The sequence below is a fragment of the Panicum virgatum genome, chromosome 5K, assembly GCF_016808335.1.
Source record: "Panicum virgatum strain AP13 chromosome 5K, P.virgatum_v5, whole genome shotgun sequence".
Lineage (NCBI taxonomy): Eukaryota > Viridiplantae > Streptophyta > Magnoliopsida > Poales > Poaceae > Panicum > Panicum virgatum.
In genome coordinates, this window is record NC_053140.1 from 10863500 (window position 1) to 10890611 (window position 27112).

The 27112-nt window shown below is 52.8% G+C and overlaps 1 protein-coding gene across 8 annotated transcripts in view; it reads right to left on the reverse strand.

The window, feature by feature from the left end:
- The window catches only part of LOC120706262 (serine/threonine-protein kinase ATM), an 83338-nt gene that overhangs the window by 15191 nt on the left and 41035 nt on the right, over positions 1–27112 (reverse strand). For all 8 annotated transcript variants that reach the window (XR_005688237.1, XM_039990859.1, XM_039990861.1 and 5 more), the window contains 18 exons: positions 26882–27100; positions 25056–25127; positions 24896–24965; positions 17968–18076; positions 17742–17865; positions 17399–17530; positions 16691–16756; positions 9166–9213; positions 8868–8972; positions 8681–8767; positions 8119–8415; positions 7918–8030; positions 7117–7183; positions 6959–7033; positions 6763–6882; positions 842–1006; positions 653–754; positions 55–206 (listed from right to left, as the gene is read on the reverse strand). Coding sequence is in view for 7 of the 8 variants with exons in the window: in XM_039990859.1 (XP_039846793.1) it covers positions 55–206; positions 653–754; positions 842–1006; positions 6763–6882; positions 6959–7033; positions 7117–7183; positions 7918–8030; positions 8119–8415; positions 8681–8767; positions 8868–8972; positions 9166–9213; positions 16691–16756; positions 17399–17530; positions 17742–17865; positions 17968–18076; positions 24896–24965; positions 25056–25127; positions 26882–27100 (2123 nt within the window). In the remaining variant the exon portion in view is untranslated. The remainder of the gene's footprint in view (positions 1–54; positions 207–652; positions 755–841; positions 1007–6762; positions 6883–6958; positions 7034–7116; positions 7184–7917; positions 8031–8118; positions 8416–8680; positions 8768–8867; positions 8973–9165; positions 9214–16690; positions 16757–17398; positions 17531–17741; positions 17866–17967; positions 18077–24895; positions 24966–25055; positions 25128–26881; positions 27101–27112) is intronic.

Here is a 27112-nt window from a genome sequence, read left to right on the forward strand (position 1 = left end):
GAAAACAGTTTTAAGACAAAGACCAAATGTGAACCATGAAATGTCAATAGTTACTTGCTCGATCTTGTTTCAGCCAACCACTTGCCAACTAGTCGATAGACATCTGATATGTCTTTCTTGTCAGAATGCTTCTGCAGTATGTATTTCCCAAGACTAATAGCCATATCATGCTGCCCTTGAGCTCTCAGCAGTTTAGCCTCTTCAAGCTGAACAGCAAACAAATGTCGGGTTATCAGAATACAAACACTGATTTTTTTCCCTTTGAAATGATAATATGAACAGCAATAGATCACAGACTACAACCACTCACAAGGAGGTATTTCTTTACAAGTGCTTGGGAAATACAAGAGATGATAGAATGTGTGGGTGATCATGTATAAAATCTTTGGGTGGAGAATGAAATGAATAAGGAGAAAATAGAAAAATGGAACTGAACTGCATGCATGCCTTATATTCTGGTAAAATATTGAAAATAAAATATATTATTACTATCAAAATACTTATCACAATGCTAGAAATAGAATTATTGCACAATCCTGCTTTTCTTTTCAAGATGGAAAAGATAGACAACTGTATGACTATGGACGCGGGACAATTCAAATAGTGATGTTACAGAACCAGCAGTTTGATGACTGAATGGTAAAGTCTGTACCCTAGAAAGGAAAAAAGTATTTGGCATGGTGCCCCCATCTTGGTGAAAACAATGTTCTTTCAGTTCATATAAAGCAGCCGCTGCCAAAGAAAACCTTAATCCCTGTATCCAGGAAAAAGAATCATAATGGAGACTGAAGTAAGAAGTATAGTGTGAAACAGTGGCCACAATTGACAACAATGAGACTACCTTCCGGAGTGCAGAAGCAGATTGAAATAAATGTGTTACAAGATGTTCTTCGCAACCTAAAACCTTAAGGAGGGCACGCCTGAATGCTAAGAAAGGTTCGAAAAGATCAAGGTTATGTTCTGTTTGGAACACAATGAAGTTCCACTCTTTGTCCAGCAACTCCAGCTACATAGCAAAATTCTTTATGAAATCAGCCAACCAGGAAAATAAAAACAACTAGTAGAAGTATTAGAGTAAATGTTGGAGTATTTTGAGCCCATGTATAGAGGCCCATCTAGAGGCCCATGTATAGGACTATATATACCCACCCATCTAGGGTTTAGAGGAATACATCCATTATTTCCCTCCTACATGGTATCATTAGCCTAGGGTTAGGTATCCCTCTCCTCTCCTCCCTCCCCACCTCCCAGCCGCCGCCGCCGCCGCCGGCAGCCATGGCCGGCCGCCAGCCGCAGGCGCCCCCTCCTCTCCCCTTCCTCTTTCCCTCCCCTGTCTACCTCCTCTGCTCCGGCCGCCTCCTCTGCTGGCGCCGCCGCTTGGCGCGCTCTGGCCGTCGCGCTGGCTGCCGTTGAGCCTGCGCCGGAGCAAGTGCTGCCGCCGCGGAGGCCGCGGGCGCAGCCGCCGGGGGCGCCCTGCGGCTCGTGCAGGGCCCGCCGCCCGTCTTAGAGCCGCGGCACGTGCACCCGCCGCCCGTCCTGGAGCCGCCCGTGCAGCCACCTATCCTGGAGCTGCCCGTGCGGCCGCCCATGCAGGGCCCCCTGGCCGCCGCCGCCGCCGCGGGCGCCGATCCGGCCATCCTGCAGGTCGCAGGTGCTGCTCCAGGGGGTGCGGCCGCCGATCTCGCCGCCCTGCTGCTCCCACGGATGCCGCCGGCTGCCGATCCCGCCGCCGCTGCAGCCCACCGCGCCGCCGTCGCCGCGGGCAAGCAGCCCGCCGCCGACGCCGCGCCCGATCCCGCGTGGACCGGGCTGGGGATGTCGCCCGCGGATGCGCCGCTCGCCGCCGCCGCCCTCCGCGGGCAGCAGGCCGACGCTGCTCTCGCCGCGGCCCTCCTCGCCGCCAGGTTGGAGGCTTCGGCGCCCAGGAGCGGGTCCGCGTGGCTGCCCTCGCCTGGGAGCGCGAGTGCGACACGACCAACGCATCCGCTCTCCGGGTCACCAAGGCGGAGCACTTCCTCCGCGTCTCCTCTGGCCAACCCGTCGTCCCCGAGCCCGGCGCCTCTTCCTCCCACCAGGCCCCGCCCGCTGGATCTAGAGCCCGGTACGAGTCGACCGACCCCATGGTCGCCCAGCTCCACCTCCAGGCCGCCGGTGTCCAGAACATCAGGGCCCTGGTCACCGTCCTCCTCGACCGACGTCCTCCTCCTACGGACGCTGGCGGGACCAGGTCCTGCTCGCCCTCCGCCGCTATGCCCTCGACGACCACGTCCTCCTCGACACGCCGATCGAGGCGCAGGACGTGATGTGGCTGCGCCTCGACAGCGTCGCCATGTCCTGAATCTTCGGAACCATCTCCCTAGATCTTCAGGACCTCGTCAGGACCCACGGCGGCACCGCACGACAGGCCTGGGTGGCGCTCGAGGGGCAGTTCCTCGGCAACGCCGAGTTCCGCGCCCTCCAGCTCGGCGCCACCTTCCGCACCTTCGAGCAAGGGGATCTCTCCGTTGGTGAGTACTGCCGGCGGATGAAGGGCATGACTGATGCTCTTCACGACCTCGGGGATCCGGTGTCCGATCGGGTCTTGGTGCTCAATGTCCTGCGGAGCCTGAGCAGCATCTATGACCACCTGAAGACCTGGATCACCTGCCAGAGGCCCTTCCCCTCCTTCCTGCAGGTCCGGGACGACCTCGCCCTCGAGGAGATCACCAGGAGTCTCGCGTCCGGATCGTCCTCGCCCACCCCCACCCCCACCGCGCTCGTCGCTGCTCCTCCGCCGCTCCTGCCACCTCGCTCCTTGGTGCTGCTCCCGCCTCGCAGACCGGAGGTGGGCGGGGGGGGGACAGGGGTGTTGGTGGTACTGGTGGCCTTGCTCCTGGGGGTACCGATGGGGGCCGTCGGGGCGCGGCGACTCCCGCTCCCGCTCCTGCCCCTGTCCCTGGAGGTACGCCCTGGCCATCCTTTAGCAACCCATGGTCAGGGCGCATCTCGATGTGGCCGTTCCAGAGTCCGGGAGGGGGGCCTCGTCCTCAGCTCCAGCCAGCGGCCACGTTCACCGGTGCTGCTCCCTTTTTCGCGCTGTCCTGGACCCCGCCCGCTCAGCCCAGCCAGCAACCGACCTGGCCTGGGGGGTGGGACCAGGCCGCTCTGTCACAGTCCTTTAGCACCAAGGGACTGACGCCGCCGGTCAGCACCGAGTGGATCGCCGACTCGGGTGTCTCCTTCTACACCACTCCTGATGCCGGTATCCTCTCTTCCGTCCGACCCCCACACCTCTCTTGCCCTTCCTCCATCATGGTTGGTGATGGGTCATGCCTTTCTGTCACCGCCGTGGGTTTAGCTCCTCGTCTTCCTAATGTTCTTGTTGCTTCTCAGATGGTTCATAACCTCTTTCCATTCGCCAGTTTACTGCTGACAATTCCTGTTCTATCGAATTTGACTCTTCTGGTCATACTGTGACGGATTCGGCTTTCCGGCGTCCGCTCCTCAGATGTGACAGCCCGGGGCCCCTTTACACTCTTCGGCTTCCTGCTTCCACTGCTCCACTTTCGACTTCATCTTCGCCTGCTGATTTTGCCGTGACGCCATCTTCCACCACCTGTTCTCAGCATGTCTGGCTATAAATATTATCTGGTCATTGTTGATGATTTTTCTCATTACTCTTGGACTTTCCCTTTGCGCGCCAAGTCTGAGACCATTCCCACCCTTCTCCACTTCTTTGCCTGGGTGTCCACTCAGTTCGGCCTCACCATTAAGTCCGTCCAGTGCGACAACGGGCGTGAGTTCGATAACTCCACCTCCCGTTCCTTCTTTCTCTCTCGGGATGTTCAGCTGTGTATGTCTTGTCCGTATACCTCTCCTCAGAACGGCAAGGCTGAGCGGATGATTCGCACGACGAATGACGTCGTGCGCACCCTTTTGATCCAGGCCTCTCTGCCCTCGCGCTTCTGGGCTGAGAGCCTCCACACCGCCACCTACTTGCTCAACCGTCTTCCGTCAACTGCTTCTCCTGCTCCCACTTCACACCACGCTCTTTTCGGTACCCCTCCTCGCTACGACCACCTTCGGGTCTTCGAGTGTGCGTGTTACCCTAACACCTCCGCCACCGCTTCTCACAAGCTGGCGCCCCGCTCGACTCGTTGTGTGTTCCTTGGGTACTCCCCTGATCATAAGGGGTACCGATGCTTCGACCTCACCTTTCGCCGCGTTTTGATCTCCCGACACGTCGTCTTTGATGAGTCGGATTTCCCCTACTCCACCTCCTCTACGCCTTCTCCTGACCCCGAGTTGGATTCACTGTTTTCAACTGACCCGGTGGTTCAGCCACCGTTACCTGTCTGTCCTTTCCCTGCATTTCCCTGCAGGTTTTCCCGGCGCACCGGCACCGCTTCCGGTGATCCCTGCTGTGCCGAGCGCGGACCCGGTGTCTTCCCATGCGCCACGCGCCCCCCGGTGCCTTCCCCTGCACTTGCGCGGTACGCTCAGCCGGTGCGGGTGTACCGGCATCGCTCGGCGCCGACACCGGCGCCGCCTCCTGCTCCGGAGGCTCCTGCGGCGCCTACACCGGAGCCACCGCCGCCGCCGACTCGCTCCCAAACCGAGCCGGCGGTGTACCACCCGCCAGTCATACATCGGGATCCTCAGCATATCCATCCCATGGTGACTCGGCGGATGGCGTCTCAGGCTGCGACTCTCTCCGCCATCGAGTGAGAGCCGCGGGTCTCTCCGATACCCTCCTCTGTCCGCGACGCCTTAGCGGATCCTCACTGGCGTCGCGCGATGGAAGAGGAGTACACGGCTTTTCTTGCCAACCAGACGTGGGACCTCGTGCCGCGTCCGTTTGGTTGCAATGTGGTGACTGCCAAGTGGATCTGGACGTATAATCGTCGGGCTGATGGCACACTGGAGCGCTACAAGGCTCGCTGGGTTCTCCGGGGGTTCACTCAGCGGCCTGGTGTGGACTATGATGAGATCTTCAATCTAGTGGTGAAACCTGCTACTGTGCGCACGGTCCTCTCGCTTGCGCTCTCGCATTCTTGGCCTGTGCACCAGCTGGACGTGAAGAATGCTTTTCTTCACGGCACTCTGTCAGAGACTGTCTACTGCTCTCAACCAGCGGGATTTGTGGACTCGAGTCGTCCGGATATGGTCTGCCGGCTCAACAAGTCTCTATGGTCTGAAGCAGGCTCCTTAGGTTTGGTATTCTCGGTTCGCCACGTTCTTGCTGACATTGGGATTCACCGAGGCCAAGTCTGACACATCTCTCTTCATCTACCGCCATGGGGATGAGGCTACATATCTGCTGCTTTATGTCGATGACATTATGCTCACAGCCTCCAGTCAGCAGTTGCTTCAGAGTGTCCTCTCTGCAGCATGAGTTTACTATGAAGGATCTGGGTCAGCTCCACCACTTCTTGGGCGTCACTGTTGAGCCTCGCCCGTCTGGTCTTCTCCTTCACTAGCGGCAGTACGCACTGGATATTCTGGAGCGGGCTGGGATGACTGATTGCTAGCCCTGCTCCACTCCTGTCGACACTCAGGCGAAGCTGTCTGCTGATCTGGGTGATCCGGTGGCTGATCCTACTGCCTACCGGAGTCTGGCCGGCGCGTTGCAGTACCTCACCTTCACCAGGCCGGACCTCACCTACGCTGTTAAGCAGGTCTGTCTCCATATGCAAGATCCCCGGGAGTCACACCTTGCTGCGCTGATGCGTCTCCTCCGCTACGTCCGTGGCACTGTGGACCTCGGCCTGGTGCTTCACCGCTCGTCCTCAGCTGAGCTGGTTGTCTACATCGACGCCGACTGGGCTGGCTGCCCGGACACTCGCCGCTCCACTTACGGCTACGCCGTCTTCCTGGGCGGCAACTTGGGCTCCTGGTCGTCCAAGCGCCAGCCAGTTGTCTCCCGCTCCAGTGCCGAGGCGGAGTACCGGGCTGTCGCTAACGGCGTGGCGGAGGCGCCGTGGCTACGACAGCTCTTGCCGGAGCTCCACAGCCCGCTCGCCAAGAGCACGCTCGTCTACTGCGACAACGTCAGCGCCGTGTATCTCTCCACCAACCCCGTCCAGTATCAGCGGACGAAGCAGCGGACGAAGCATGTGGAGATCGACCTACACTTAGTGCGCGACAGGGTCGCCATCGGCAATGTTCGGGTACTCCATGTCCCGACCACCTCCCAGTTTGCCGATATCTTCACCAAGGGACTACTCTCTTCGATCTTCTCGGAGTTTCGCTCCAGCCTCAACGTAGCAGGTGGCTAGTTGTGGCTGCTGGGGGGTATTTGCCCTTTGTACTTGCTTCCTGTCCAGTCTTGAACGCCGCTGCGACGGTAGTTCAGACTGCGGGGGGGTGTTGTGTTGGTTTTCTTGTCCAGTCTTGAACACCGCTGCGCCGGTAGTTCAGACTTCGGAGGGGGGGGGTGTTGTAGTATTTTGAGCCCATGTATAGAGGCCCATCTATAGGACTATATATACCCACCCATATAGGGTTTGGAGGAATATATCCATTATTTCCCTCCTACAGTAAAGACTATTTCTTTGTAGTTATACAATTTATTTGTTTCTACAAGGTGCTTAAGTTTGGCCAAATAAACAGTATCTTGAAGGTACAAATGAAGCAGCTAATGGGAACAAACTTCTAAGTTCAACTGAATCTATGCCCCTATTCCAAAGTTCCTGAACTCATCATCTGAAGTGCTAATATAAACTGACTTGCATACATCTGAAACAGAATGATAGAACTGTCCAAGAGAGATGTTAGCAAGACCTGCATCCCTGTAGGGACAGTAGAAACAGGAGAAATTTTCTTGGTTTTTGGAAATGATTCTGACATTCGATTACAAAGGTTCCAACGTAGGTCCCAAACCATGGTAACATGATCAAGCATCTGGGAAAAACAATGTCAGGCATAATGCTCCTGTGTGATCCAACAACATGTAGACCATCACGAAATAAGGTCTAACCTGTAACTTAAGGATGGTAGAATGTATGTACTTTGTGCTTTCCTTGCTAGTATTTGACAAAGCCAACACAAGATCCTAGCAGGGGATAAAGTAAATATTTTAAAATAACATTCACAACAATTTCAACTTATGGCCACAGAAGAAGTTGTGAACAGTACCATCTTAGCTCGAGATAGTTTCTCATGGAACTCCTCAGAATCACCTTTCTCCAGAGATCTTAAGCAACTGAAGCATTTACCAAATAAGTTTTTTTCGACCGCATTTACCAAATAAGCCCACAATATTTGAAGTTACCTAGCAGGTTTCTAGGCGTAATAAAAAATGAAGAACATTAACGGCATTTGCCTAGCCCAGCCAGTTTTGGTCCTCACAGAAGTAGATTGTTGAGACTAAATAAAATTAGCTTTCGCTACTGTATTTTTAGGACTTAGTAAGCTTCTGTCCTCACAAAACTAGACTGCAGAAATTTAATAAATTAACATATAACTTTTCTTGTAACCCAGAAATAAATAATCACATTTCTTTGTGCATGCTTCAAGAACAATTTCCTAGAGATATGAAATAATGAATGAGTTTCAAAAGAAAATTATATAGATAAGAAACAGCTATGCAATTTATGATATAGCTTCCGGAGAGTAACGCTTAAAGCTTAATGCCTACAAATATTCAACAGAAGAATAGTGTGATTTTTTATGATGAGGATGATATTGACACCAAAAATATGAATATTTTCTAGTATTATAAAAATTGTACTTGGTCCTCAAGCCTGTCTGGAATGTCAATTAACTGCCACTTAAAGTCCTCAGTTAATTTTATTCTAGAAGGTCCATTGGCTTGATCAATAATAAGTTAATAGAACTTTAAAATCGACACAATGCTACAGGTACTTATGCCCTTGTTTCAGCTCAAAAGTGTAAAGAATGTTGATTTCAAATAAAGTGTTAATGAAAATTATGAACCTGTGTAAATTTTCATTGAAGAGACAATAACTTTGGGTGCGAGTTGAAGAACGAGATGAATATGGAATGAAAAAAGAGAAATCCCAGTTTCCTGCCCTCCAAGCAGCTTCATACTGCACGGTAGATGATAAAACATGGAACAAATTAATAAAAAAATGGTAATATAATGTAACTATGCCGTGCGAGACATGCTATACTAACTTGTATATCAATAAATTCTGCATCTTGTTGAAGAGACCCTTTTTGGTGTGTTAAACCTTCACAGTAGACATCAAGCACATGACTACATCCAGTTTTCTGCAAGGATCTCATCAGACCTTTGTGCATTTTCCAGTTCAGCATCTTATCTTCAGCTCTAAAAGCAGATGGTCCAGTCATCAGCGAACCCGTTAAATTGCCAGGATGCTCCATTGGCGATGACCTTACGAGTAAATCATAATATTCAAGAGCACTACTCCATTCACCTTCGTGCTCATATCTTATGATCTGAGATGTTATCTGCTATGAGACAGAAAAAATAACAGCCAAGTCTTAAATACATAATTTTTATTCATAAAACATATCTGATGAAAGTTTAGAAATAAAAGTTACTTAAAACAAGAAGCATCCTAGCTTTGCAGGGTGCAAATATTCAAAATTGTAGGGGATACATGAAAGGTTATAACAGAAAACGCGCCAGCAGAAATGTTCATAGCCACCTTAAGCATGACCAGGGCTCATGAATAAATATGAAAATTTAACAAAACAAAAGTCCAAAGATAACCTCATTGGCTAGTGTGATCCCATAAATGCTGTCGGGTTCATTTATGCGAGTAAATGCAGCAATCAACAAACCAACATGTGGTGGCAGCTGAAAACAGTGAAAACTATAAATCAACAAGTGATAAAATGACAGAGCTAAATCAAACACATAAATCTTAAACAATGGAGACATGAAAAAGAGGGCTCACCGACTCTTCATGTGAAAAATCTGGAGGTCCTATTGCCAGCCTGTTGAATTGTTCCTCACACCAAAGTTCAACATACATCAGTGCAGTGAAGTCACATGAGCATCTCTGCGAAGATTCAGAAGCCACCGTCAACACAATCATACTTTTTCTATTCACACTAGAAATGAGTCAGACTTGAAAAAAAAATAAATTCAATGGAAAGTATATAGACATGTGATGAGCTATAATCTGTTGAGAACGGCATAAACAAAAACCAAAGGCAGATAAAAATTGATAATAGCTGAAAAGGGATACTTACACTAGCAGCTCTGGCAGCAACAAGATAATCAACTGAAAGCCAGTACACCTAGAGAATAAACATGTCAGAAAATGAATATTGGATGCAGAAAATCTTCCTAACTACAATTATATCACCAGAGCTACAAAGAAAAAAAAATTAGTTTACATCCGTCAATTGACACAGGAATATAGCACATGCATGTACCAATTAATGCAAAAGTTCGTGCTATGAACTCACGAAAGGTAATAGGATCCCATTAGCAGTGACAGAAGCAGCAGATCTACTGTTCATGTGGCTATACATGGCGCTAACCTCTCATCTTCTCCACCTCTGTCTACGCATGACGCTGAGCACACTTCTTCTGACAGCATCATGACAAGCGCACTGCTACAACTCCCAACGTGTAAGCACCATATAAGGATTTTGCCTCTGATCTCTTTTACTAGTCGTTTGGGATGTTCAACAAAAGCAGAAGCAACTAGTTGTTTACATCAATATAGCCTCCAATTTACATGTTTGGCACTCACTTCTCATGACCTTTTTTCTCTCTATGACAAGCAAATGGTCAAACAAGCATATCCATGATAAATCTACAAGCACCAATTTCAAGGATGAAGCCCATTTGTGGATTGCTGGGGGAGCTAAGGGTCTTGGTGCCCTAGGTCTAGGGTGAGCAACATTTTTAGGTTAAGTGTTCCCGGTCAGGTCCTAGTCTAGCTCTGTCTCTGTAACAGTTTACGTTTATATTTTTACCCCCATTCCCCACTCTGATCCAAGGTGAGGTATGGGTTCGTACTTAGATCATTTCTTCTCCTTAATTCAGCAAACAGTTTGTTGGTGTATATGTGAGCCCATGTATAGAGGCCCATGTATATGATCTATATATCCCACCCTTCTAGGATTTGGAGGAATACATCCATTATTCTCTTCTACATGGTATCATTAGCTTAAGGTTTTCTCTTCTCTCTCTCCCTCCCATCTCTCAGCCGCCGCCGCCGGCCTCCTCCTCCCTTCCCCTCTCCTCCTTCCCTCCCCTCCCTTCCTCTGCTCCGAGCGCCGCCCTCTCTTCCTCTGTTCCTGCTGCCGCCGCCGCCGTCTGGGGCTGTCGGGGGCCCCTGCCCGCCACCGACTCCGCCGGCGCACGCGCGGGAAGCGCCATGGGAGGGGGAGCCGTGGTCCCAGCCCCCTCTGCCACCTGGCGCCCTGGCCCGGCCGCCGCCCTTGCTATGAAGGATCCGGGCGCGGCAGCCGCAGGGGGCATGGGGCCGCGGGGACCCTGCTGCAGGCGCCGCCTCCGCCGGCGTAGGGGCCGCGGGCGCTGGGGGCGCGGGGGCTGCGCAGGCCCCCCTGCCGCTGGCCGCCACCGCCGATCCCGTCGCCGATGCGGCCCACCGCACCGCGGTCGCTGCGGGCAAGTAGGCCGCCGCCGACGCCGCCATCGCCGATCCCGCGTGGTCTGGCCTCGGGATGTCGCCCGCGGATGCGCCGCTCGTCGCCGCCGCCCTCCGAGGGCAGCAGGCCGACGTTGCTCTCGCCGCGGCACTCCTCGCCAAGTCGGAGGCTTCGGCAGCCCAGGAGTGGGTCCGCGTGGCTGCCCTCGCTTGGGAGCGCGAGCGCGCCACGGCCGACGCCCTCGCTCTCCGGGTCGCCGAAGCGGAGCACTTCTTTCGTGCCTCCTCCGGCCAGCAGCCCGTCGACTCCGACCACGGCGCCTCTTCCTCCCACCAGACCCCGCCCGCTGGATCTGGACCCCGGCATGACCCGATCGACCCTATGGTCGCCCAGCTCCACCTCCAGGCCGACGGCGTCCAGAACGTCAGGGCCCTGGTCACCGTCCTCCTCGACCCCACGTCCTCCTCCTACGGACGCTGGCGGGACCAGGTTCTGCTCGCCCTCTGCCGCTACGCCCTCGACGACCACGTCCTCCTCGACACGCCGATCGAGGTGCGGGACGTGGTGTGGCTGTCTCGACAGCGTCGTCATGTCCTGAATCTTTGGGACCATCTCCCTAAATCTTCAGGACCTCGTCAGGACCCACGGCGGTACCGCGCGACAGGCTTTGGTGGCGCTCGAGGGGCAGTTCCTCGGCAACGCCGAGTTCCGCGCCGTCCGGCTCGACGTCACCTCCAGCACCTTCGAGCAGGGGGACCTCTCCGTTGGTGAGTTCTGCCGGCGGATGAAGGACATGGCCGATGCTCTTCACGACCTCGGGTGTCCGATGTCCGACCGGGTCTTGGTGCTCAATGTCATGCGGGGCCTGAGCAGCACCTATGACCACCTGAAAACCTGGATCACCCGCCAGAGGCCCTTCCCCTCCTTCCTGCAGGTCCGGGACGACCTCGCTCTCGAGGAGATCACCAGGGGTCTCGCGCCCGGATCGTCCTCGCCCACCCCTAGCGCGCTCGTCGCTGCTCCACCGCTGCTCCTGCCACCTCGCTCCTTGGTGCTCCTCCTGCCGGGCAGACCGGAGGTGGGGGGTGGCGGCACTGGAGGCCCTGCTTCTGGGGTTCTGGTGCCAGTGGGGCCGTCGGGGCGTGCCGACTCCGGCTCCCGCTCCTGCGTCTACCCCTGGAGGTATGCCCTGGCCATCCTTCAGCAACCCATGGTCAGGGCGCATTTCGATGTGGCCGTTCCAAGGCCCGGGAGGGGGGCCTCGTCCTCAACTCCATCCGGCGGCCATGTTCACCGGTGCTGCTCCCTTCTACGCACCGTCCTAGACCCCGCCCACTCAGCTCAGCCAGCAGCTGACCTAGCCTGGGGGGTGGGACCAGACCGCTCTGGCGCAGTCCTTCAGCATCATGGGACTGACGCCGCCGGTCAGCACCGAGTGGACCGTCGACTCGGGTGCCTCCATCCACACCACCCCTGATGCCGATATCCTCTCTTCTGTCCGACCCCCACCCCTCTTGTCCTTCCATCATGGTTGGTGATGGGTTTTCTCTTCCCGTCACCACCGTGGGTTCTGCTCCTGGTTCTTTTCGCCTTCCTAATGTTCTTGTTGCACCTCAGATGGTTCACAACCTTCTTTTCATTCGCCAGTTTACTACTGATAACTCTTGTTCTATTGAATTTGACTCTTCTTGTCTTACTGTGAAGGATTCGGCTTCCCGGCGTCCGCTCCTCTGATGTGACAGCCCGAGGCCCCTCTACACTCTTCGGCTTCCTGCTTCCGCTGCTCCGCCTTCGACTTCTTATCCGTCAGCTGCTTTTGCCGTGACGCCTTCTTCCACCACCTGGCACCGTCGGCTTGGACATCCCGGCCACGACATTTTGTCTCAGCTCAGTCGTAGTACCGATGTTCCATGTACTAGGGCTCCTGCTGAGCACCTCTGTCATGTGTGTCAATTAGGTCGTCATGTTAGACTTCATTTCTTCTTCAGATGCTGCGCATGCTTTTGATCTTATTCACTGTGACCTGTGGACATCTCCGGTACTCAGCATGTCTGGTTATAAATATTATCTGGTCGTGGTGGATGATTTCTCTCATTATTCTTGGTCTTTTCCTTCGCGCGCCAAGTCTGAGACCTTCCCCACCCTTCTCCACTTCTTTGTCTGGTTGTCCACTTAGTTCGGCCTCACCGTTAAGGCCGTCCAGTGCGACAACGGGCATGAGTTCGATAACTCCACCTCCCGTTTCTTCTTTCTCTATCGGGGTGTTCAGCTGCGCATGTCTTGTCCGTATACCTCTCCTCAGAACGGTAAAGCTGAGCGGATGATTCGCACGACGAACGACGTCGTGCGCACCCTCCAGATCCAGGCCTCTCTGCCCCGGCGCTTCTGGGCTGAGAGCCTCCACACCGCCACCTACTTGCTCAACCGTCTTCCGTCCACTGCTTCTCCTACTCCCACTCCACACCACGCTCTGTTCGGTACCCCTCCCAGCTACGACCACCTTCGGGTCTTCGGGTGTGCGTGTTACCCCAACACCTCCACCACCGCTTCTCACAAACTGGCGCCCCGCTCGACTCGTTGTGTGTTCCTTGGGTACTCCCCTGACCACAAGGGGTACCGATGCTTTGACCTCACCTCTCGCCATGTTCTGATCTCCCGACACGTCGTCTTTGACGAGTCGGATTTCCCGTACTCCTCCATACCTTTTCCTGATCCCGAATTGGATTCACTGTTTGCGACTGACCCGGTGGTTCAGCCACCGTTACCTGTCTGTCCTTTCCCTGCAGGTTTTCCCGGTACACCGACACCGCTTCCGGTGATCCCGGCTGCGCCAAGCGCGGCCCCGGTGCCGGCGGTCGCGCCACGCGCGGCCCCCGGACCTCCGGTTGTGCCGCGCGGACCCGGTGTCTCCAGCTGCGCCACGCGCGGCCCCGGTCCCTTACCCTGCACCTGCGCGGTACGCTCAGCCGGTGCAGGTGTACCGGTGTCGTTCGGCGCCGACACCGGCGCCGCCGCGGTACGCTCAGCCAGTGCGGGTGTACCGGCATCGTTCGGCGCCGCCTCCGGCTCCGGAGGCTCCTGCGACGCCTACACCGGAGCCGTCGCCGCTGCCACCTCCACCGGCTCCCTCTCGAGCCGAGCCGGCAGTGTACCACCCCCCAGTCATCCATCGGGATCCTCGACATATCCATCCCATGGTGACTCGGCGGATGGCGTCTCAGGCCGCGACTCTCTCCGCCACCGAGGGAGAGCCGCGGGTCTCTCCGGTACCCTCCTCTGTCCGCGACGCCTTGGTGGATCCTCACTGGCGTCGCGCGATGGAAGAGGAGTACACGGCTCTTCACGCAAACCAGACGTGGGACCTCGTGTCGCATCCTTCTGGTTGCAATGTGGTGACTGGAAGGTGGATCTGGACGCATAAGTGTCGGGCTGACGGCACACTGGAGCGCTACAAGGCTCGCTAGGTTCTTCGGGGTTCACCCAGCGGCCTGGTGTGGACTATGATGAGACCTTCAGTCCAGTGGTGAAGCCTGCTACTGTGCCCACGGTCCTCTCGCTTGCGCTTTCTCGCTCTTGGCCTGTGCACCAGCTGGATGTGAAAAATGCCTTTCTTCACGGCACTCTGTCAGAGACAGTCTACTGTTCTCAGCCGGCGGGATTTGTGGACTCCAGTCGCCCGGACATGGTCTGCCGGCTCAACAAGTCTCTCTATGGTCTGAAGCAGGCTCCGCAGGATTGGTATTCTCGGTTCGCCAAGTTCTTGCTGACATTGGGGTTCACCGAGGCCCAGTCTGACACGTCCCTCTTCATCTACCGCCGTGGGGATGAGACTGACTATCTGCTGCTCTGTCGACGACATTGTGCTCACAGCCTCCGGTCAACAGTTGCTTCAGAATGCCATCTCGTCTCTGCAGCAGGAGTTTGCTATGAAGAATCTTGTTCAGCTCCACCACTTCTTGGGCGTCACTGTTGAGCCTCGCCCGTCTGGTCTTCTCCTTCACCGGCGGCAGTACGCACTTGATATTCTAGAGCGGGCTGGAATAACAGATTGCAAGCCCTGCTCCACTCCTGTCGACACTCAGGTGAAGCTGTCTGCTGATCTGGGAGATCCGATGGCTGATCCTACTGCCTACCGGAATCTGGCCGGCGCTTTGCAGTACCTCACCTTTCACCAGGCCGGACCTCACCTACGCTGTTCAACAGGTCTGTCTCCATATGCATGATCCCCGGGAGTCACACCTTGTTGCGCTGAAGCGTCTCCTCCGCTACGTCCGTGGCACTGTGGACCTCGGCCTGGTTCTTCACCACTCGTCCTCTGCTGAGCTGGTGGTCTACACCGACGTTGACTGGGTTGGCTGTCCGGACACTTGCCGCTCCACTTCCGGCTACGCCATCTTCCTGGGCGGCAACCTGGTCTCCTGGTCGTCCAAGCGGCAGCCGATTGTCTCCCGCTCCAGTGCCGAGGCGGAGTACCGTGCTGTCACTAACGGCGTGGCGGAGGCATCCTGGCTACGACAGCTCTTGGCGGAGCTCCACAGCCCGCTCGCCAAGAGCACGCTCGTCTACTGCGACAACGTCAGCGCCGTGTACCTCTCCACCAACCCCGTCCAGCATAAGCAGACGAAGCATGTGGAGATGGACCTGCACTTCGTGCGCGACAAGGTCGCCATCGGCGATGTTCGGGTACTCCATGTCCCGACTAACTCCCAGTTTGCCGACATCTTCACCAAGGGACTACCCTCCTCGACCTTCTCCGAGTTTCGCTCCAGCATTAACGTAGCAGGTGGCTAGTTGTGGCTGCGCGGGGGGGGGGGGGGCTATTTGCCCTTTGTACTCTCTTCTTGTCCAGTCTTGAACACCGCTGTGCCGGTAGTTCAGACTGCGAGGGGGTGTTGGTGTATATGTGAGCCCATGTATAGAGGCTCATGTATAGGATCTATATATCCCACCCTTCTAGGGTTTGGAGGAATACATCTATTATTCTCGCCGACACAGGTGCCTAGCCGGATTGGTTAGGTTGCCTCGATAGCACTCCTCAGGTCCTAGGTTCGACTCCTGGTGGGAGCAAATTTCAGGCTGGGGTAAAAAAAATCCCCTCGCATGCCTTCACGCCAATGCACGAAAGGAAGGTCCCAGCACGCACTCACACGGGTATCGGCGTCCCCGTGTAAGGGTGGGGGAGGGGTTCGGGAGTTTTCTCGACCTGTGTGAGAGGTCTTCTCTTATTCAATGCTTGGGGGTTTCTTCCCCCCGCACGCCGAGTTTTTTTCTCCTTAATTCAATGATACACAGCTCTCCTGCGTATTTAAAAAAAATCATGTCCCAAATCATAATTTTTTTGTACTTGGGTATCAAATATCTATTGACTTCATGCATTCTAAAACTATTTGAGAACGGAATAAGTATTTTATGCCACCAGTCAGAGGTCTAGCCTTATATATGCATGAGACAAGTCTCATAAGATTAATTTTTGGAATATCAGACATTGCTGCGGTGGACCCCTGTAACAACATTGAAAGAAACAACACAACAGGATAACTTGTCTAATAAACGACTCGATGCATTTTCTCTTCCTTGCCGCTCAACCTGATAATGGTTCAGTGGCAGACCGGTATTTTTGGTTCAGGCTTCCCATAGTTCAGCTTCGGTTTGGTGCAAACGGGCTGACAATAGGAAATAGTTTGGGTCAGTTTAGTTCCATGCAGGAAATAGTTCAGGTCAGTTTGGATTGGGTCTCAGCGGTTTTTGTTGAGCCAATAAAGCAGAAATCATATATACTAAGAAATAGAGGTTTAGAACTCGGTACCTACTCCCTCCTCCGTCCCAAAAAAACAAGTAATTCCAGGATTCAAAATTTGTCCCAAAAAACAAGTCATCTTACCGAATTTAGAAAGTGCATGTGCATGCAAGAATCAATTAGTACCAAATATAGGTTAATATAGGTTAATAGGGGCAAATATGGTCATTTTACCTTTTTATTAATTTGTCCTAGAATTCCTATGATGACTCATTTTTTGGGATGGAGTACATCCCTTAAAACATGGATGGCCCACACCCTTGCATGATTGTGGAGAACATGCGCAGAAATCTTAATTAAATGTGCTATGCTCATTACTGGAATAAAAAGATAAATCGTGAGCAGAATGCTTGCCTTTTTCCATGACGATGACGGAGTTGTTGCTGGCGATCGACTTTTTGATCTAACGGATCTACCATCCTGTGAAGATCAAAATGATTTCAAAAGGTGAAACCAAGAGAAACAAGTATCCCAAGCTCAGAATGTTGTTGAGGTAAATTGGCAAATAAACATCTAGGCTAAGGTAGTGAAAACTGATAATAATATCATTAAAAATATTTCCCGGTCTCTGTATGATGTAAAAAGGCTACATATGCCCCTTTCCTAACAGAGGGTCATTAGAAAGCGCTGAATATACCAAAAAGAATCAAAAGGGTTCTCCTAGAAAATAGTCAAATCTCAAAAGGTCATAACAAGAAAGTATCACAGAAGAGTTTCATATTAGAGTGACAGTGCTCCATCAGTTCCTAGTACCACAGCAGAGTTTCATATTAGAGTGACAGGGCTCCATCAGTTCCTCCTTTGTGTAAACATGTCAGAAGTACAAGCAATGATATCTTGTTGTTGTTGATGCTCATATCAATTTCATATTAAGTTTTAAATGAACCTGCGACTTTACTTTTTTTTTTTGAGGGCATCTACAACTTTGCATTTGATTGTGGTACAAGAAATAGATCACTTTAGCAACTGATTCACTGTGAAACGTTATATGCAACACCGATATGCAACACAAATGTACAATGAATCATATCACATCATTAGAAATCAACAATAACAGCATACCTTGAGAGTACTAGAAGGGCAAGTTCTGGATTTTTCAGCAACATAAAAGGATCTAATGACATTCAGTGCATCCAAAAACAGATGGATTGACTTCAGCGAATCATTGGAGTCAGAAAAAATTATTTCCTCAACCTACAGAACATTCCAGATCATTAATTGATTGAGATTAACCCTTAATTAACAAATACTCCTTCCATCCACAAATATAAGGGATTCTAGGGTTCAAATTTTGTCCACAAATATAAGGGATTCTGGACTTAAGGCCTGAATTTAGCTTTTAATCTAGTCAATCAGGACAGAGTGTATTTGTTGACAGAGGGAGTGTTTTGGGACTCTAACAAACCTTGGTTGAAATTAGTCTGCAGATGGCAGCATTGGAATCAACATTGCCAGCGATGTTCACAAGAGTGCTTGCAAACAAAAGCTCAGCAGCCTTAACTTTGAGAAAAACAAGACTCCTGCAAAGTCTATAAGAAGAATATAGATGTCAATAAAGGACACATCTTACGGTTTTATTGAAGAGTACAATATTTAAGCTTTGGTCAGTGTTGTGATCACTTTCGTGATACCTCAAGATGATGTCATCGCAGTGGCAAATGAGTGAGCTCACTAGGGTGCACAACCATTGCTTGTAAGTTCGACCATCAGTTTGCCACATGTCTGAATCTTCAAGTGAAACTACAGAACCGAAAACGAAAAGCAATTTAACTTAATATTAATCTGGAATTAATGGCTTGATAACACAAATTCCCTCCACCAGTAAAAATTGCCAATTTTCAAAAGATATATCTGATGCACGTTAACATAGGTCTCTTCATTGATGTACTAGAAAATCAAAGTTTACTTAATACAAAGTATCAAGACCCAAATTCTGCATATTATATAGAGAAACAAATTTCTAAATAGTGCAGGAGGGACAGCTCGTTCTGTTGGTGTATATGTGAGCCCATGTATAGAGGCCCATCAAGAGCCCCATGTATAGCTACTATATTACCCACCCTTCTAGGGTTTGGAGAAATACACACAATTATTTTCTCCTACATTGTATCATAGTCTCTCTCTCCTCCTCCCTCTCCAGCCACCGCCGCCGCCACCGCCGCCGCCTCCTCCTCTCTCCTTCCCTCCCCACCCCTCCTCTTCCTCTGTGGCCGCCGCCCCTACGCCGAGCGCCTGGCCATCTGCTGCCGCCGCCTGGTCCTCTCCGGCCTGGCGCGCCCCAGCCGCCGCCTGGTCCTCTCCGGCCTGGCGCGCCCCAGCCGCCGGGCTGCCGCAGGGTCCCCTGCCTCCGCCCCCGCCCGTGCAGGACCCCCTGCAGGTGACGCCGCCCGCGCAGGTGCCCGACGCCTCCGATGCCGCTGCGGCTAGCACGGGGGGACGCCGCCACCGCTGCAGCCGCCCATCGCGCCGCCGTCGCCGCGGGCAAGCAGCCGCTTCCCGAAGCTCCCGCGCACGCGTGGCTTGTCTCGGGATGCCCCCCGCGGATGCGCCGCTCGCCGCCGCAGCACTCCGTGGGCAGCAGGCCAACGCCGCTCTCGCCGCGGCCCTCCTCACCGCCAAGTCCGAGGCTTCGGCGGCCCAGGAGCGGGTCCGCGTGGCTGCCCTCGCTTGGGAGCGCGAGCGCGCCACGGCCGATGCTCTCGCTCTTCGGGTCGCCGAAGCGGAGCACTACCTCCGTGCCTCCTCCGACCAGCAGCCCGTCGTTCCCGAGCACGGCGCCTCCTCCTCCCACCAAGCCCCGCCCTCTGGATCTGGACCCCGGCACGACCCGACCGACCCCATGGTCGCCCAGCTCCACCTTTAGGCCGCCGGCGTCCAGAACATCAGGGCTCTGGTCACTGTCCTCCTCGACCCCACGTCCTCCTCCTACGGACGCTGGCGGGACCAGGTCCTCCTCGCCCTCCGCCGCTACGCCTCGACGACCACGGCCTCCTCGACACGCCGATCGAGGCGTGGGACGTGGTGTTGGCTGCGCCTCGACAGCATCGCCATGTCCTGGATCTTTGGGACCATCTCCCTAGATCTTCAGGACATCGTCAGGACCCACGGCGGCACCGCGCGACAGGCCTGGCTGGCGGTCGAGGGGCAGTTCCTCGGCAACGCCAAGTTCCGCGCTCTCTAGCTAGACGCCACCTTTCGCACCTTCGAGCAGGGGGACCTCTCCGTTGGTGAGTTTTGCAGGAGGATGAAGGGCATGGCTGATGGTCTTCACGACCTCGAGTGTCCGGTGTCTGATCGGGTCTTGGTGCTCAATGTCCTACGGGGTCTGAGCAGCACCTATGACCACCTGAAGACATGGATCACCCGCTAGAGGCCCTTCCCCTCCTTCCTGCAGGTCCGGGACGACCTCGTTCTCGAGGAGATCACCAGAGGTCTCGCGCCCGGATCGTCCTCGTCCACCCCCACCGTGCTCGTTGCTGCTCCACCGGCTTCCTCCACCGCTCCTGCCACCTCGCTCCTTGGTGCTTCTCCCACCGGGCAGACCGGAGGTGGGGGGGGGGGGGTTGTGGACGTCTTCGGCGTTGGGGGGAGGACGGGGTGGTGGTGGCACTGGTGGCCCTGCTTCTGGGGGCTCTGGTGCCGGTGGCGGTGCTGGTAGGGGCCGTCGGGGCGCGCCGGCTCCGACTCTCGCTCCTCCCCCAGCCCCTGGAGATACGCTCTGGCTATCCTTCAGCAACCCATGGTCAGGGCGCATCTCGATGTGGCCGTTCTAGGGTCGTGGGGGCTCGTCCTCAGCTCCAGCCGGCGGCCATGTTCACCGGTGTTGCTCCCCTGTTCGTGCCGTCCTGGACCCCGCCCACTCAGCCCAGCCAGCAGCCGACCTGGCCAGGGGGGTAGGACCAGGCCGCTCTGTCGCAGTCCTTCAGCACCATGGGGCTGACGCCGCCGGTCAGTACCAAGTGGATCGTCGACTCGGGTGCGTCCTTCCACACCACCCCAGATGCCGGTATCCTCTCTTCTGTCCGACCCCCACACCCTTCTTGTCCTTCTTCCATCATGGTTGGTGATAGGTCTTGCCTTCCTGTCACCGCCGTGGGTTCTGCTCTTGGCACTTTTCGTCTTCCTAATGTTCTTGACTTCTTGTTGCTTCTCAGATGGTTCACAACCTTCTTTCCATTCGCCAGTTTACTGTTGATAATTCATGTTCCATCGAATTTGACTCTTCTGGTCTTATTGTGAAGGATTCGGCTTCCCGACGTCCGCTCCTCCGATGTGACAGCTCAGGGCCCCTTTACACCCTTCGTCTTCCTGCTTCCGTTGCTCTGCCTTCATCTTCTTCTTCGTCTGCTGCTTTCGCCGCGACGCCGTCTTCCACCACCTGGCACCGCCGGCTTGGTCACCCCAGCCGCGACATTTTGGCTCAGCTCAATCGCAGTACCGATGTTCCATGTACTAGGGCTCCTGCTGAGCACCTCTGTCATGCGTGCCAGTTAGATCGTCGTGTTAGACTTTATTTTTCTTCTTCTTCGCATGCTGCGCATGCATTTGATCTTGTCCACTGTGACCTGTAGACCTCTCCTGTACTCAGCATTTCTGGATATAAATACTATTTGGTGGTGGTTGATGATTTTTCTCATTACTCTTGGACTTTTCCTTTGCGCGCCAAGTCTGAGACCTTCCCCACCCTCCTCCAATTATTTGTCTGGGTGTCCACTCAGTTCGGCCTCACCGTTAAGGCCGTCCAGTGTGATAACGGGCGTGAGTTCGATAACTCCACCTCCCGTTCCATCTTCCTCTCTCGGGGTGTTCAGCTGCGTATGTCCTGTTCGTATACCTCTCCCCAGAACGGCAAGGCTGAGCGGATAATTCGCACAACGAACCACGTCATGCGCACCCTTCTGATCCAGGCCTCTCTGCCTCCCCGCTTCTGGACTGAGAGCCTCCACACAACCACCTACTTGCTTAACTGTCTTCCGTCCACTGCTTCTCTTGCTCCCACTCCACACTACGCTCTCTTCGATAAACCTCCTCGCTACGACCACCTTCGGGTCTTCGGGTGTGCATGTTATCCAAACATCTCCGCCACTGCTCCTCACAAGCTGGCGCTCCGCTCGACTCGTTGTGTGTTTCTTGGTTTCTCTCTTGACCACAAGGGGTACCGATGCTTTGACCTCACCTCTCGCCGGGTCCTCATCTCCCGACACGTCGTGTTTGACGAGTCGGATTTCCCCTACTCCACCTCCTCTACCCCTTCTCCTGACCCCGAGTTGGAGTCCCTGTTTTCGACTGACCCGGTGGTTCAGCCACCTTTACCTATCTGTCCTTTCCCTGCAGGTTTTCCCGGTACACTAGCACCGCTTCTGGTAATCCCTGCTGCGCCGAGTGCGGCCCCAATGCCCACGGTCGCGCCACGCGCGGCCCCCGGACCTCCGGTCGTGCCGCGCGCGAACCCGATGTCTCCTGCAGCGCCACGCGTGGCCCCGGTGCCTCCTCCTGCACCTGCGCGGTACGCTCAGCCGGTGCAGGTGTACCAGCGTCGTTCGGCGCCGGCACCGCCTCCGACTCCGGAGGCTCCTGCGGCGCCTACACCGGAGTCGTCGCCGCCGCCATCTACACCAGAGCCGCCGCCGCCGCCTCCTCCACCGACTCGCTCTCGAGTCGACCCGGCGGTGTACCACCCACAAGTCATCCATCGGGATCCTCGGTATATCGATCCCATGGTGACTCGACGGATGACGTCTCAGGCCGCGACTCTCTCCGCCACCGAGGGAGAGCCGCGGGTCTCTCCGGTACCCTCCTCTGTCGGCGACGCCTTGGCAGATCCTAACTGGCGTCGCGCGATGGAAGAGGAGTACGCGGCTCTTCTTGCCAACCAGACTTGGAACCTCGTGCCACGTCCGTCTGGTTGCAATGTGGTCACTGGCAAGTGGATCTGGACTCATAAGCGTCGGGCTGATGGCACACTGGAGCGCTACAAGTCTCGCTGGGTTCTCTGGGGTTTCACCCAGCGGCTTGGTGTGGACTATGATAAGATCTTCAGTCCAGTGGTGAAACCTGCTACTGTGCGCACGGTCATGTCGCTTGCGCTCTCTCACTCTTGGCCTGTGCACCAGCTGGATGTGAAGAATGTGTTTCTTCATGGCACTCTGTCAGAGACAGTCTACTGCTCTCAGCCAGCGGGATTTGTGGACTCCAGTCGTCCGGACATGGTCTGTCGGCTCAACAAGTCTCTCTATGGTCTGAAGTAGACTCCTCGGACTTGGTACTCTCGGTTTGCCACATTCTTATTGACATTGGGGTTCACCGAGACCAAGTCTGACACTTCTCTCTTCATCTACTGCCGTGGAGATAAGACTGGCTACCTGCTGCTTTATGTTGATGACATTGTGCTCACAGCCTCCAGTCAGCAATGCTTCAGCGCGTCATCTCCTCCCTGCAACAGGAGTTTGCTATGAAGGATCTTGATCAGCTCCACCACTTCTTGGGTGTTACTGTTGAGCCTCGTACTTCTGGCCTTCTCTTTCACCAGCGGCCGTATGCTCTTGATATCCTAGAGCGGGCTGGGATGTTTGATTGCAAGCCCTACTCCACTCCAGTCGACACTCAGGCGAAGCTGTCTGCTGATATGGGTGATCCCGTGACTGATCCTACTGCCTATCGGAGTCTTGCCGGTGCCTTGCAGTACCTCACCTTCACCAGACCGGATCTCACCTACGCTGTTCAGCAGGTCTGTCTTCACATGCATGATCCCCGGGAGTCACACCTTGCTGCGCTGAAGCGTCTCCTCTACGTCCGTGGCACTGTTGCCTTCGGCATGGTTCTTCACCGTTCTCCCACAGCTGAGCTGGTGGTCTACACCGATACTGACTGGGCTGGTTGTCCGGACACTCGCCGCTCCACTTCCGGCTACGCGCGTCTTCCTGGGCGGCAACCATGTCTCCTGGTCATCCAAGCGGCAGCCCGTTGTCTCCCGCTCCAGCGCTGAGGCGGAGTACCGGGCTGTTGCTAACGGCGTGGCGGAGCTCTACAGCCCGCTCGTCAAGAGCACGCTCGTCTACTGCGACAACGTCAGCGCCGTGTATCTCTCCACCAACCCCATCCAGCATCAGCAGACGAAGCATGTGGAGATCGACTTGCACTTCGTGCGCGACAGGGTAGCTATCGGCGATGTTCGGGTTCTCCATGTCCCAACCACCTCCCAGTTTGACGACATCTTCTCGTGGAGTGCGCGACTCCTCCCGAACTCTCGAGTCCAGCTACAGTTGAGAGGAGGCGAGCATAGATCCGTGCCGGTTGGAGCTTGGGGCGCTACCCCGGCCGACGGTGCGTTCAGCTCTTGCTCATCCCGAGCTCCGGCTTAGAGTGTCTTCTCCGGCTCAAGTTAAAGCCTGCGTGCGATGAAGCTCCCTCCGGTTTGGGTTTGAAGGAGACGGCCGGGTCTGCGGGCGGCGGCGGCGTCAGCCTCCGGCGTCGGTGGAATCGGCCTCACGAAGCTTCAGGTCCAGGGACTTGTTTGGATTTTCAGTTCTTTCTAGGGGCGTGTTCGCATTTTGTATGGGACAACTGTTCTCTGTATCCTTGTACGGTGTATCTGTACGTGTACTTGTATGTACTCCTTAACCTTTAAATACAGGCCCGCTTTATAAAAAAAAAGGGTCTTCCCTCCTCGACTTTCGCGGAGTTTCGCTCCAGCCTCAACAACGTAGCCGGTGGCTAGTTGTGGCTGCGGCCAGGGTTATTAAAACGATAAAACGACGAAACGAATAGAGGGTAGATTTTAACGAAACGATGGACGTTTTATCGTTTAAACGGACGTTTTAACGTTTAAACGTCGATTTCACAAGAACGTTTTCTCGTGAAAACGTCGTTTTCACGACGTTTAAACGTTGTTTTAATAACCAGGGTTGCGGGGGGTATTTGCCCTGTGTGTACTTTCTCGTTGTCCAGTCTTGATCACCGCTGTGCCGGTTGTTCAGACTGCGGGGGGGGGGGGGGGGTGTTGGCTTTCTTGTTGTCCAGTCTTTGAACACCGTTGCGCCGGTAGTTCAGACTGCAAGGGGTGTTGGTGTATATGTGAGCCCATGTATAGCTACTATATTACCCACCCTTCTAGGGTTTTGTGTGTGTATCAATAGCCGAATTGAGAGCACTTTGATTATAAATATCTGTTGTCTATGGAGATCAGCAGAGTACAAATTGCATTTTTTTTTCATAATTATAAACTCCTTGTGCAACCTGTAACCAACTATAGTCCTCCAATCTCCAGTGGAAAATGCAGAATATATTTTACCTTGACTTAAATAGCAATCAGTCAAAACTTTTCTTTACAAGATATTCTCAACAAATTTCAATTCTCAATATATGGGTGGATATTTTATTTTGGTACATCTGACGTAGATCTTCAAACATGCATTTAGGAGGCTACTTTTCCGTAGTGTAGCGAAACAAAGATAGCACACTTTTATATCATGCATACAATTGTATTGTAGCAAAATTAAGGTCACTCAGGAAATCGAAACACAAAGCACCAACATATCACACTTCAAAATTATCACTCACCACCGCAATACTTATCCATGCCCAATATAGTCTGTTCAACTATCTGGAAGTTTACACCTCTAGAATGAACCTACATGTGCAATAATTTTGGAGCAGAGGCAAGATTAAAGGAAAAGAATGCAATTAACAAAACAAATGAGATACAGCAATTCATGCATACCATCAGTAAAGACCTATCAAGAGAATCAAGGCTCTGCAGAGCATTGAGCCCCTTTGCTGTTGACAGAATTCCCTGTGCATAAAAAATGATATTAAAGGAATTGCAGGATAGTGATACCACTGATGTCTAGAACCAAAAAAGAAGCCCTTCTTCCTGCAATTTAAAATTCTAAAATACAAAGGTACTTTGTGAAACATAATGATTCTGCTCCATCCAAAAAAAAATAACAGGCAGAGGAACTGGAAACCTTTCCAAGTATATTTTAAAAGTAAGAGCATTTAAACATTTCCTCAGTAGTTTCTTTGCGCAAAACAAGAATATAGGATTGAAGGCTAGGATGGTAGGAATTAGGATTGGTCAATGAATGATAATTTCTTGACAGTTATTAGTTCACTTGATTTGTCTCTAGTTGATTCCTAAATGGGATCGACATCACCAAAGGAGAACCAACAGTGAAGAGCAGATCAACTTAAAACATGAGCAACAAGGCGTTCAACATGTTCATGTGTTGGAATATAAGTGAATTCTCACCTCTCCCCATCAGCTTAAGCTTTTGGGTTGAATTGGTTGGTGCATGCAACTCAATATGGTATCAAAGCCAGAAGTCTCGAGTTCGAGTCCTGGTATCAATAGGAGCAAGCAGCAATTATTTTATTTAATTGCGCATATTCCACCTCTGAGGCCTGAGGGAGCCTCCACACGAGGGGGGGTGTTGGAATATAAGTTGCGCTAACCAGGATTCGAACTCGAGACCTCTGACTTTGATACCATATTGAGTTGCATGCACCAACCAATTCAACCCAAAAGCTTAAGCTGATGGGGAGAGGTGGGCAATTCACTTATATTCCAACATCACCCACGTAAGTTCAAACTGAGCAACATGAGGAGCAGGTTTCTCTATTGTAGAAATTTCGGGGATAGTAGACTAGGAGTACTAGTCCTATGAAGCAAATCAACATATAAGTGTACTAGAAAATGAAGAATACTATGCCATATATCTCCCTTTGAATTAAAACAAGAAGAATAAATTAATCTTGTTACGCTACAGCCCTTCTAGCTAGCTGTTTTCTCAACCCTGGTTTCTACTGATCATCAGCGTCGGTGCCATCCCACGAGCCTAGGACTCGAAAAACATGTAAAGCCCCCTATAACCAACACAAAAGTGACCCGAGGGCATAACATCTTTTTTTTTCAATTCTACCTGTGTGACCCAGCTTAGGATTACACATGCAAGATCACATGCATAGAATATCAGTAATGAAAACTTTATTTCAGATACCAAATGAATGAGTACTCAAGGTTTCAATCCAGTGCCATACTGGAACCAATGGGTAAGGTGCTTTAGCAGCCAGCAGAGAATAGCACATAGGCTCTGGTCATTCATGAAATTTAAAATAGCCATGAATGTAAATCTAGAAACAGGAAGGATAGCTGCAACAAACAATTCTATCTTCCTAATGCAATGATACACAATTATCCTCCGTGTTTGACAAAGAAAATGTTTCAGTTCCTACACACACATTAAATGCTCAAAGGATAGAATTTTTTTTTCAAAACTAATAGGCTGATCAGAAGAGGGTTTGTGTACCTAGAGTACATGGCATTCCAGGATACTAATTTTTTGTATGACACTACTCAACGTGGTTTTGGTGCACATTAAATCACCATAACAAACATTTGATTCGATACATTTTTATGTGCAAGCTGAAAGAAAAAGGTCATTCTAAAGTGGTATGAAGGCCTCAAATGCTGCGGCGACACTGATGCAAAGTATTCATCAGAACTTTGCGCAACAATTAACAAGAAATGCACAATTTGATACATACCCTCAATGTTTGTGAAGCAGCATCTATTATTTCTACAGATTCATCAGATAAATAAGTCTTCAAGAGTTTCAGAAGGCCAACCAAAATACCATCAGAAATACCATAGTCTAAGGACAATTTATCATCCTTGGAAGTAGAACCACTATGTAATTGTACAGGATGCTTTTGAGTAAGGGTTGGCAGATGGAATATTACTTGATGTGCATCAGACACGCCAGCCTGCATCAACAT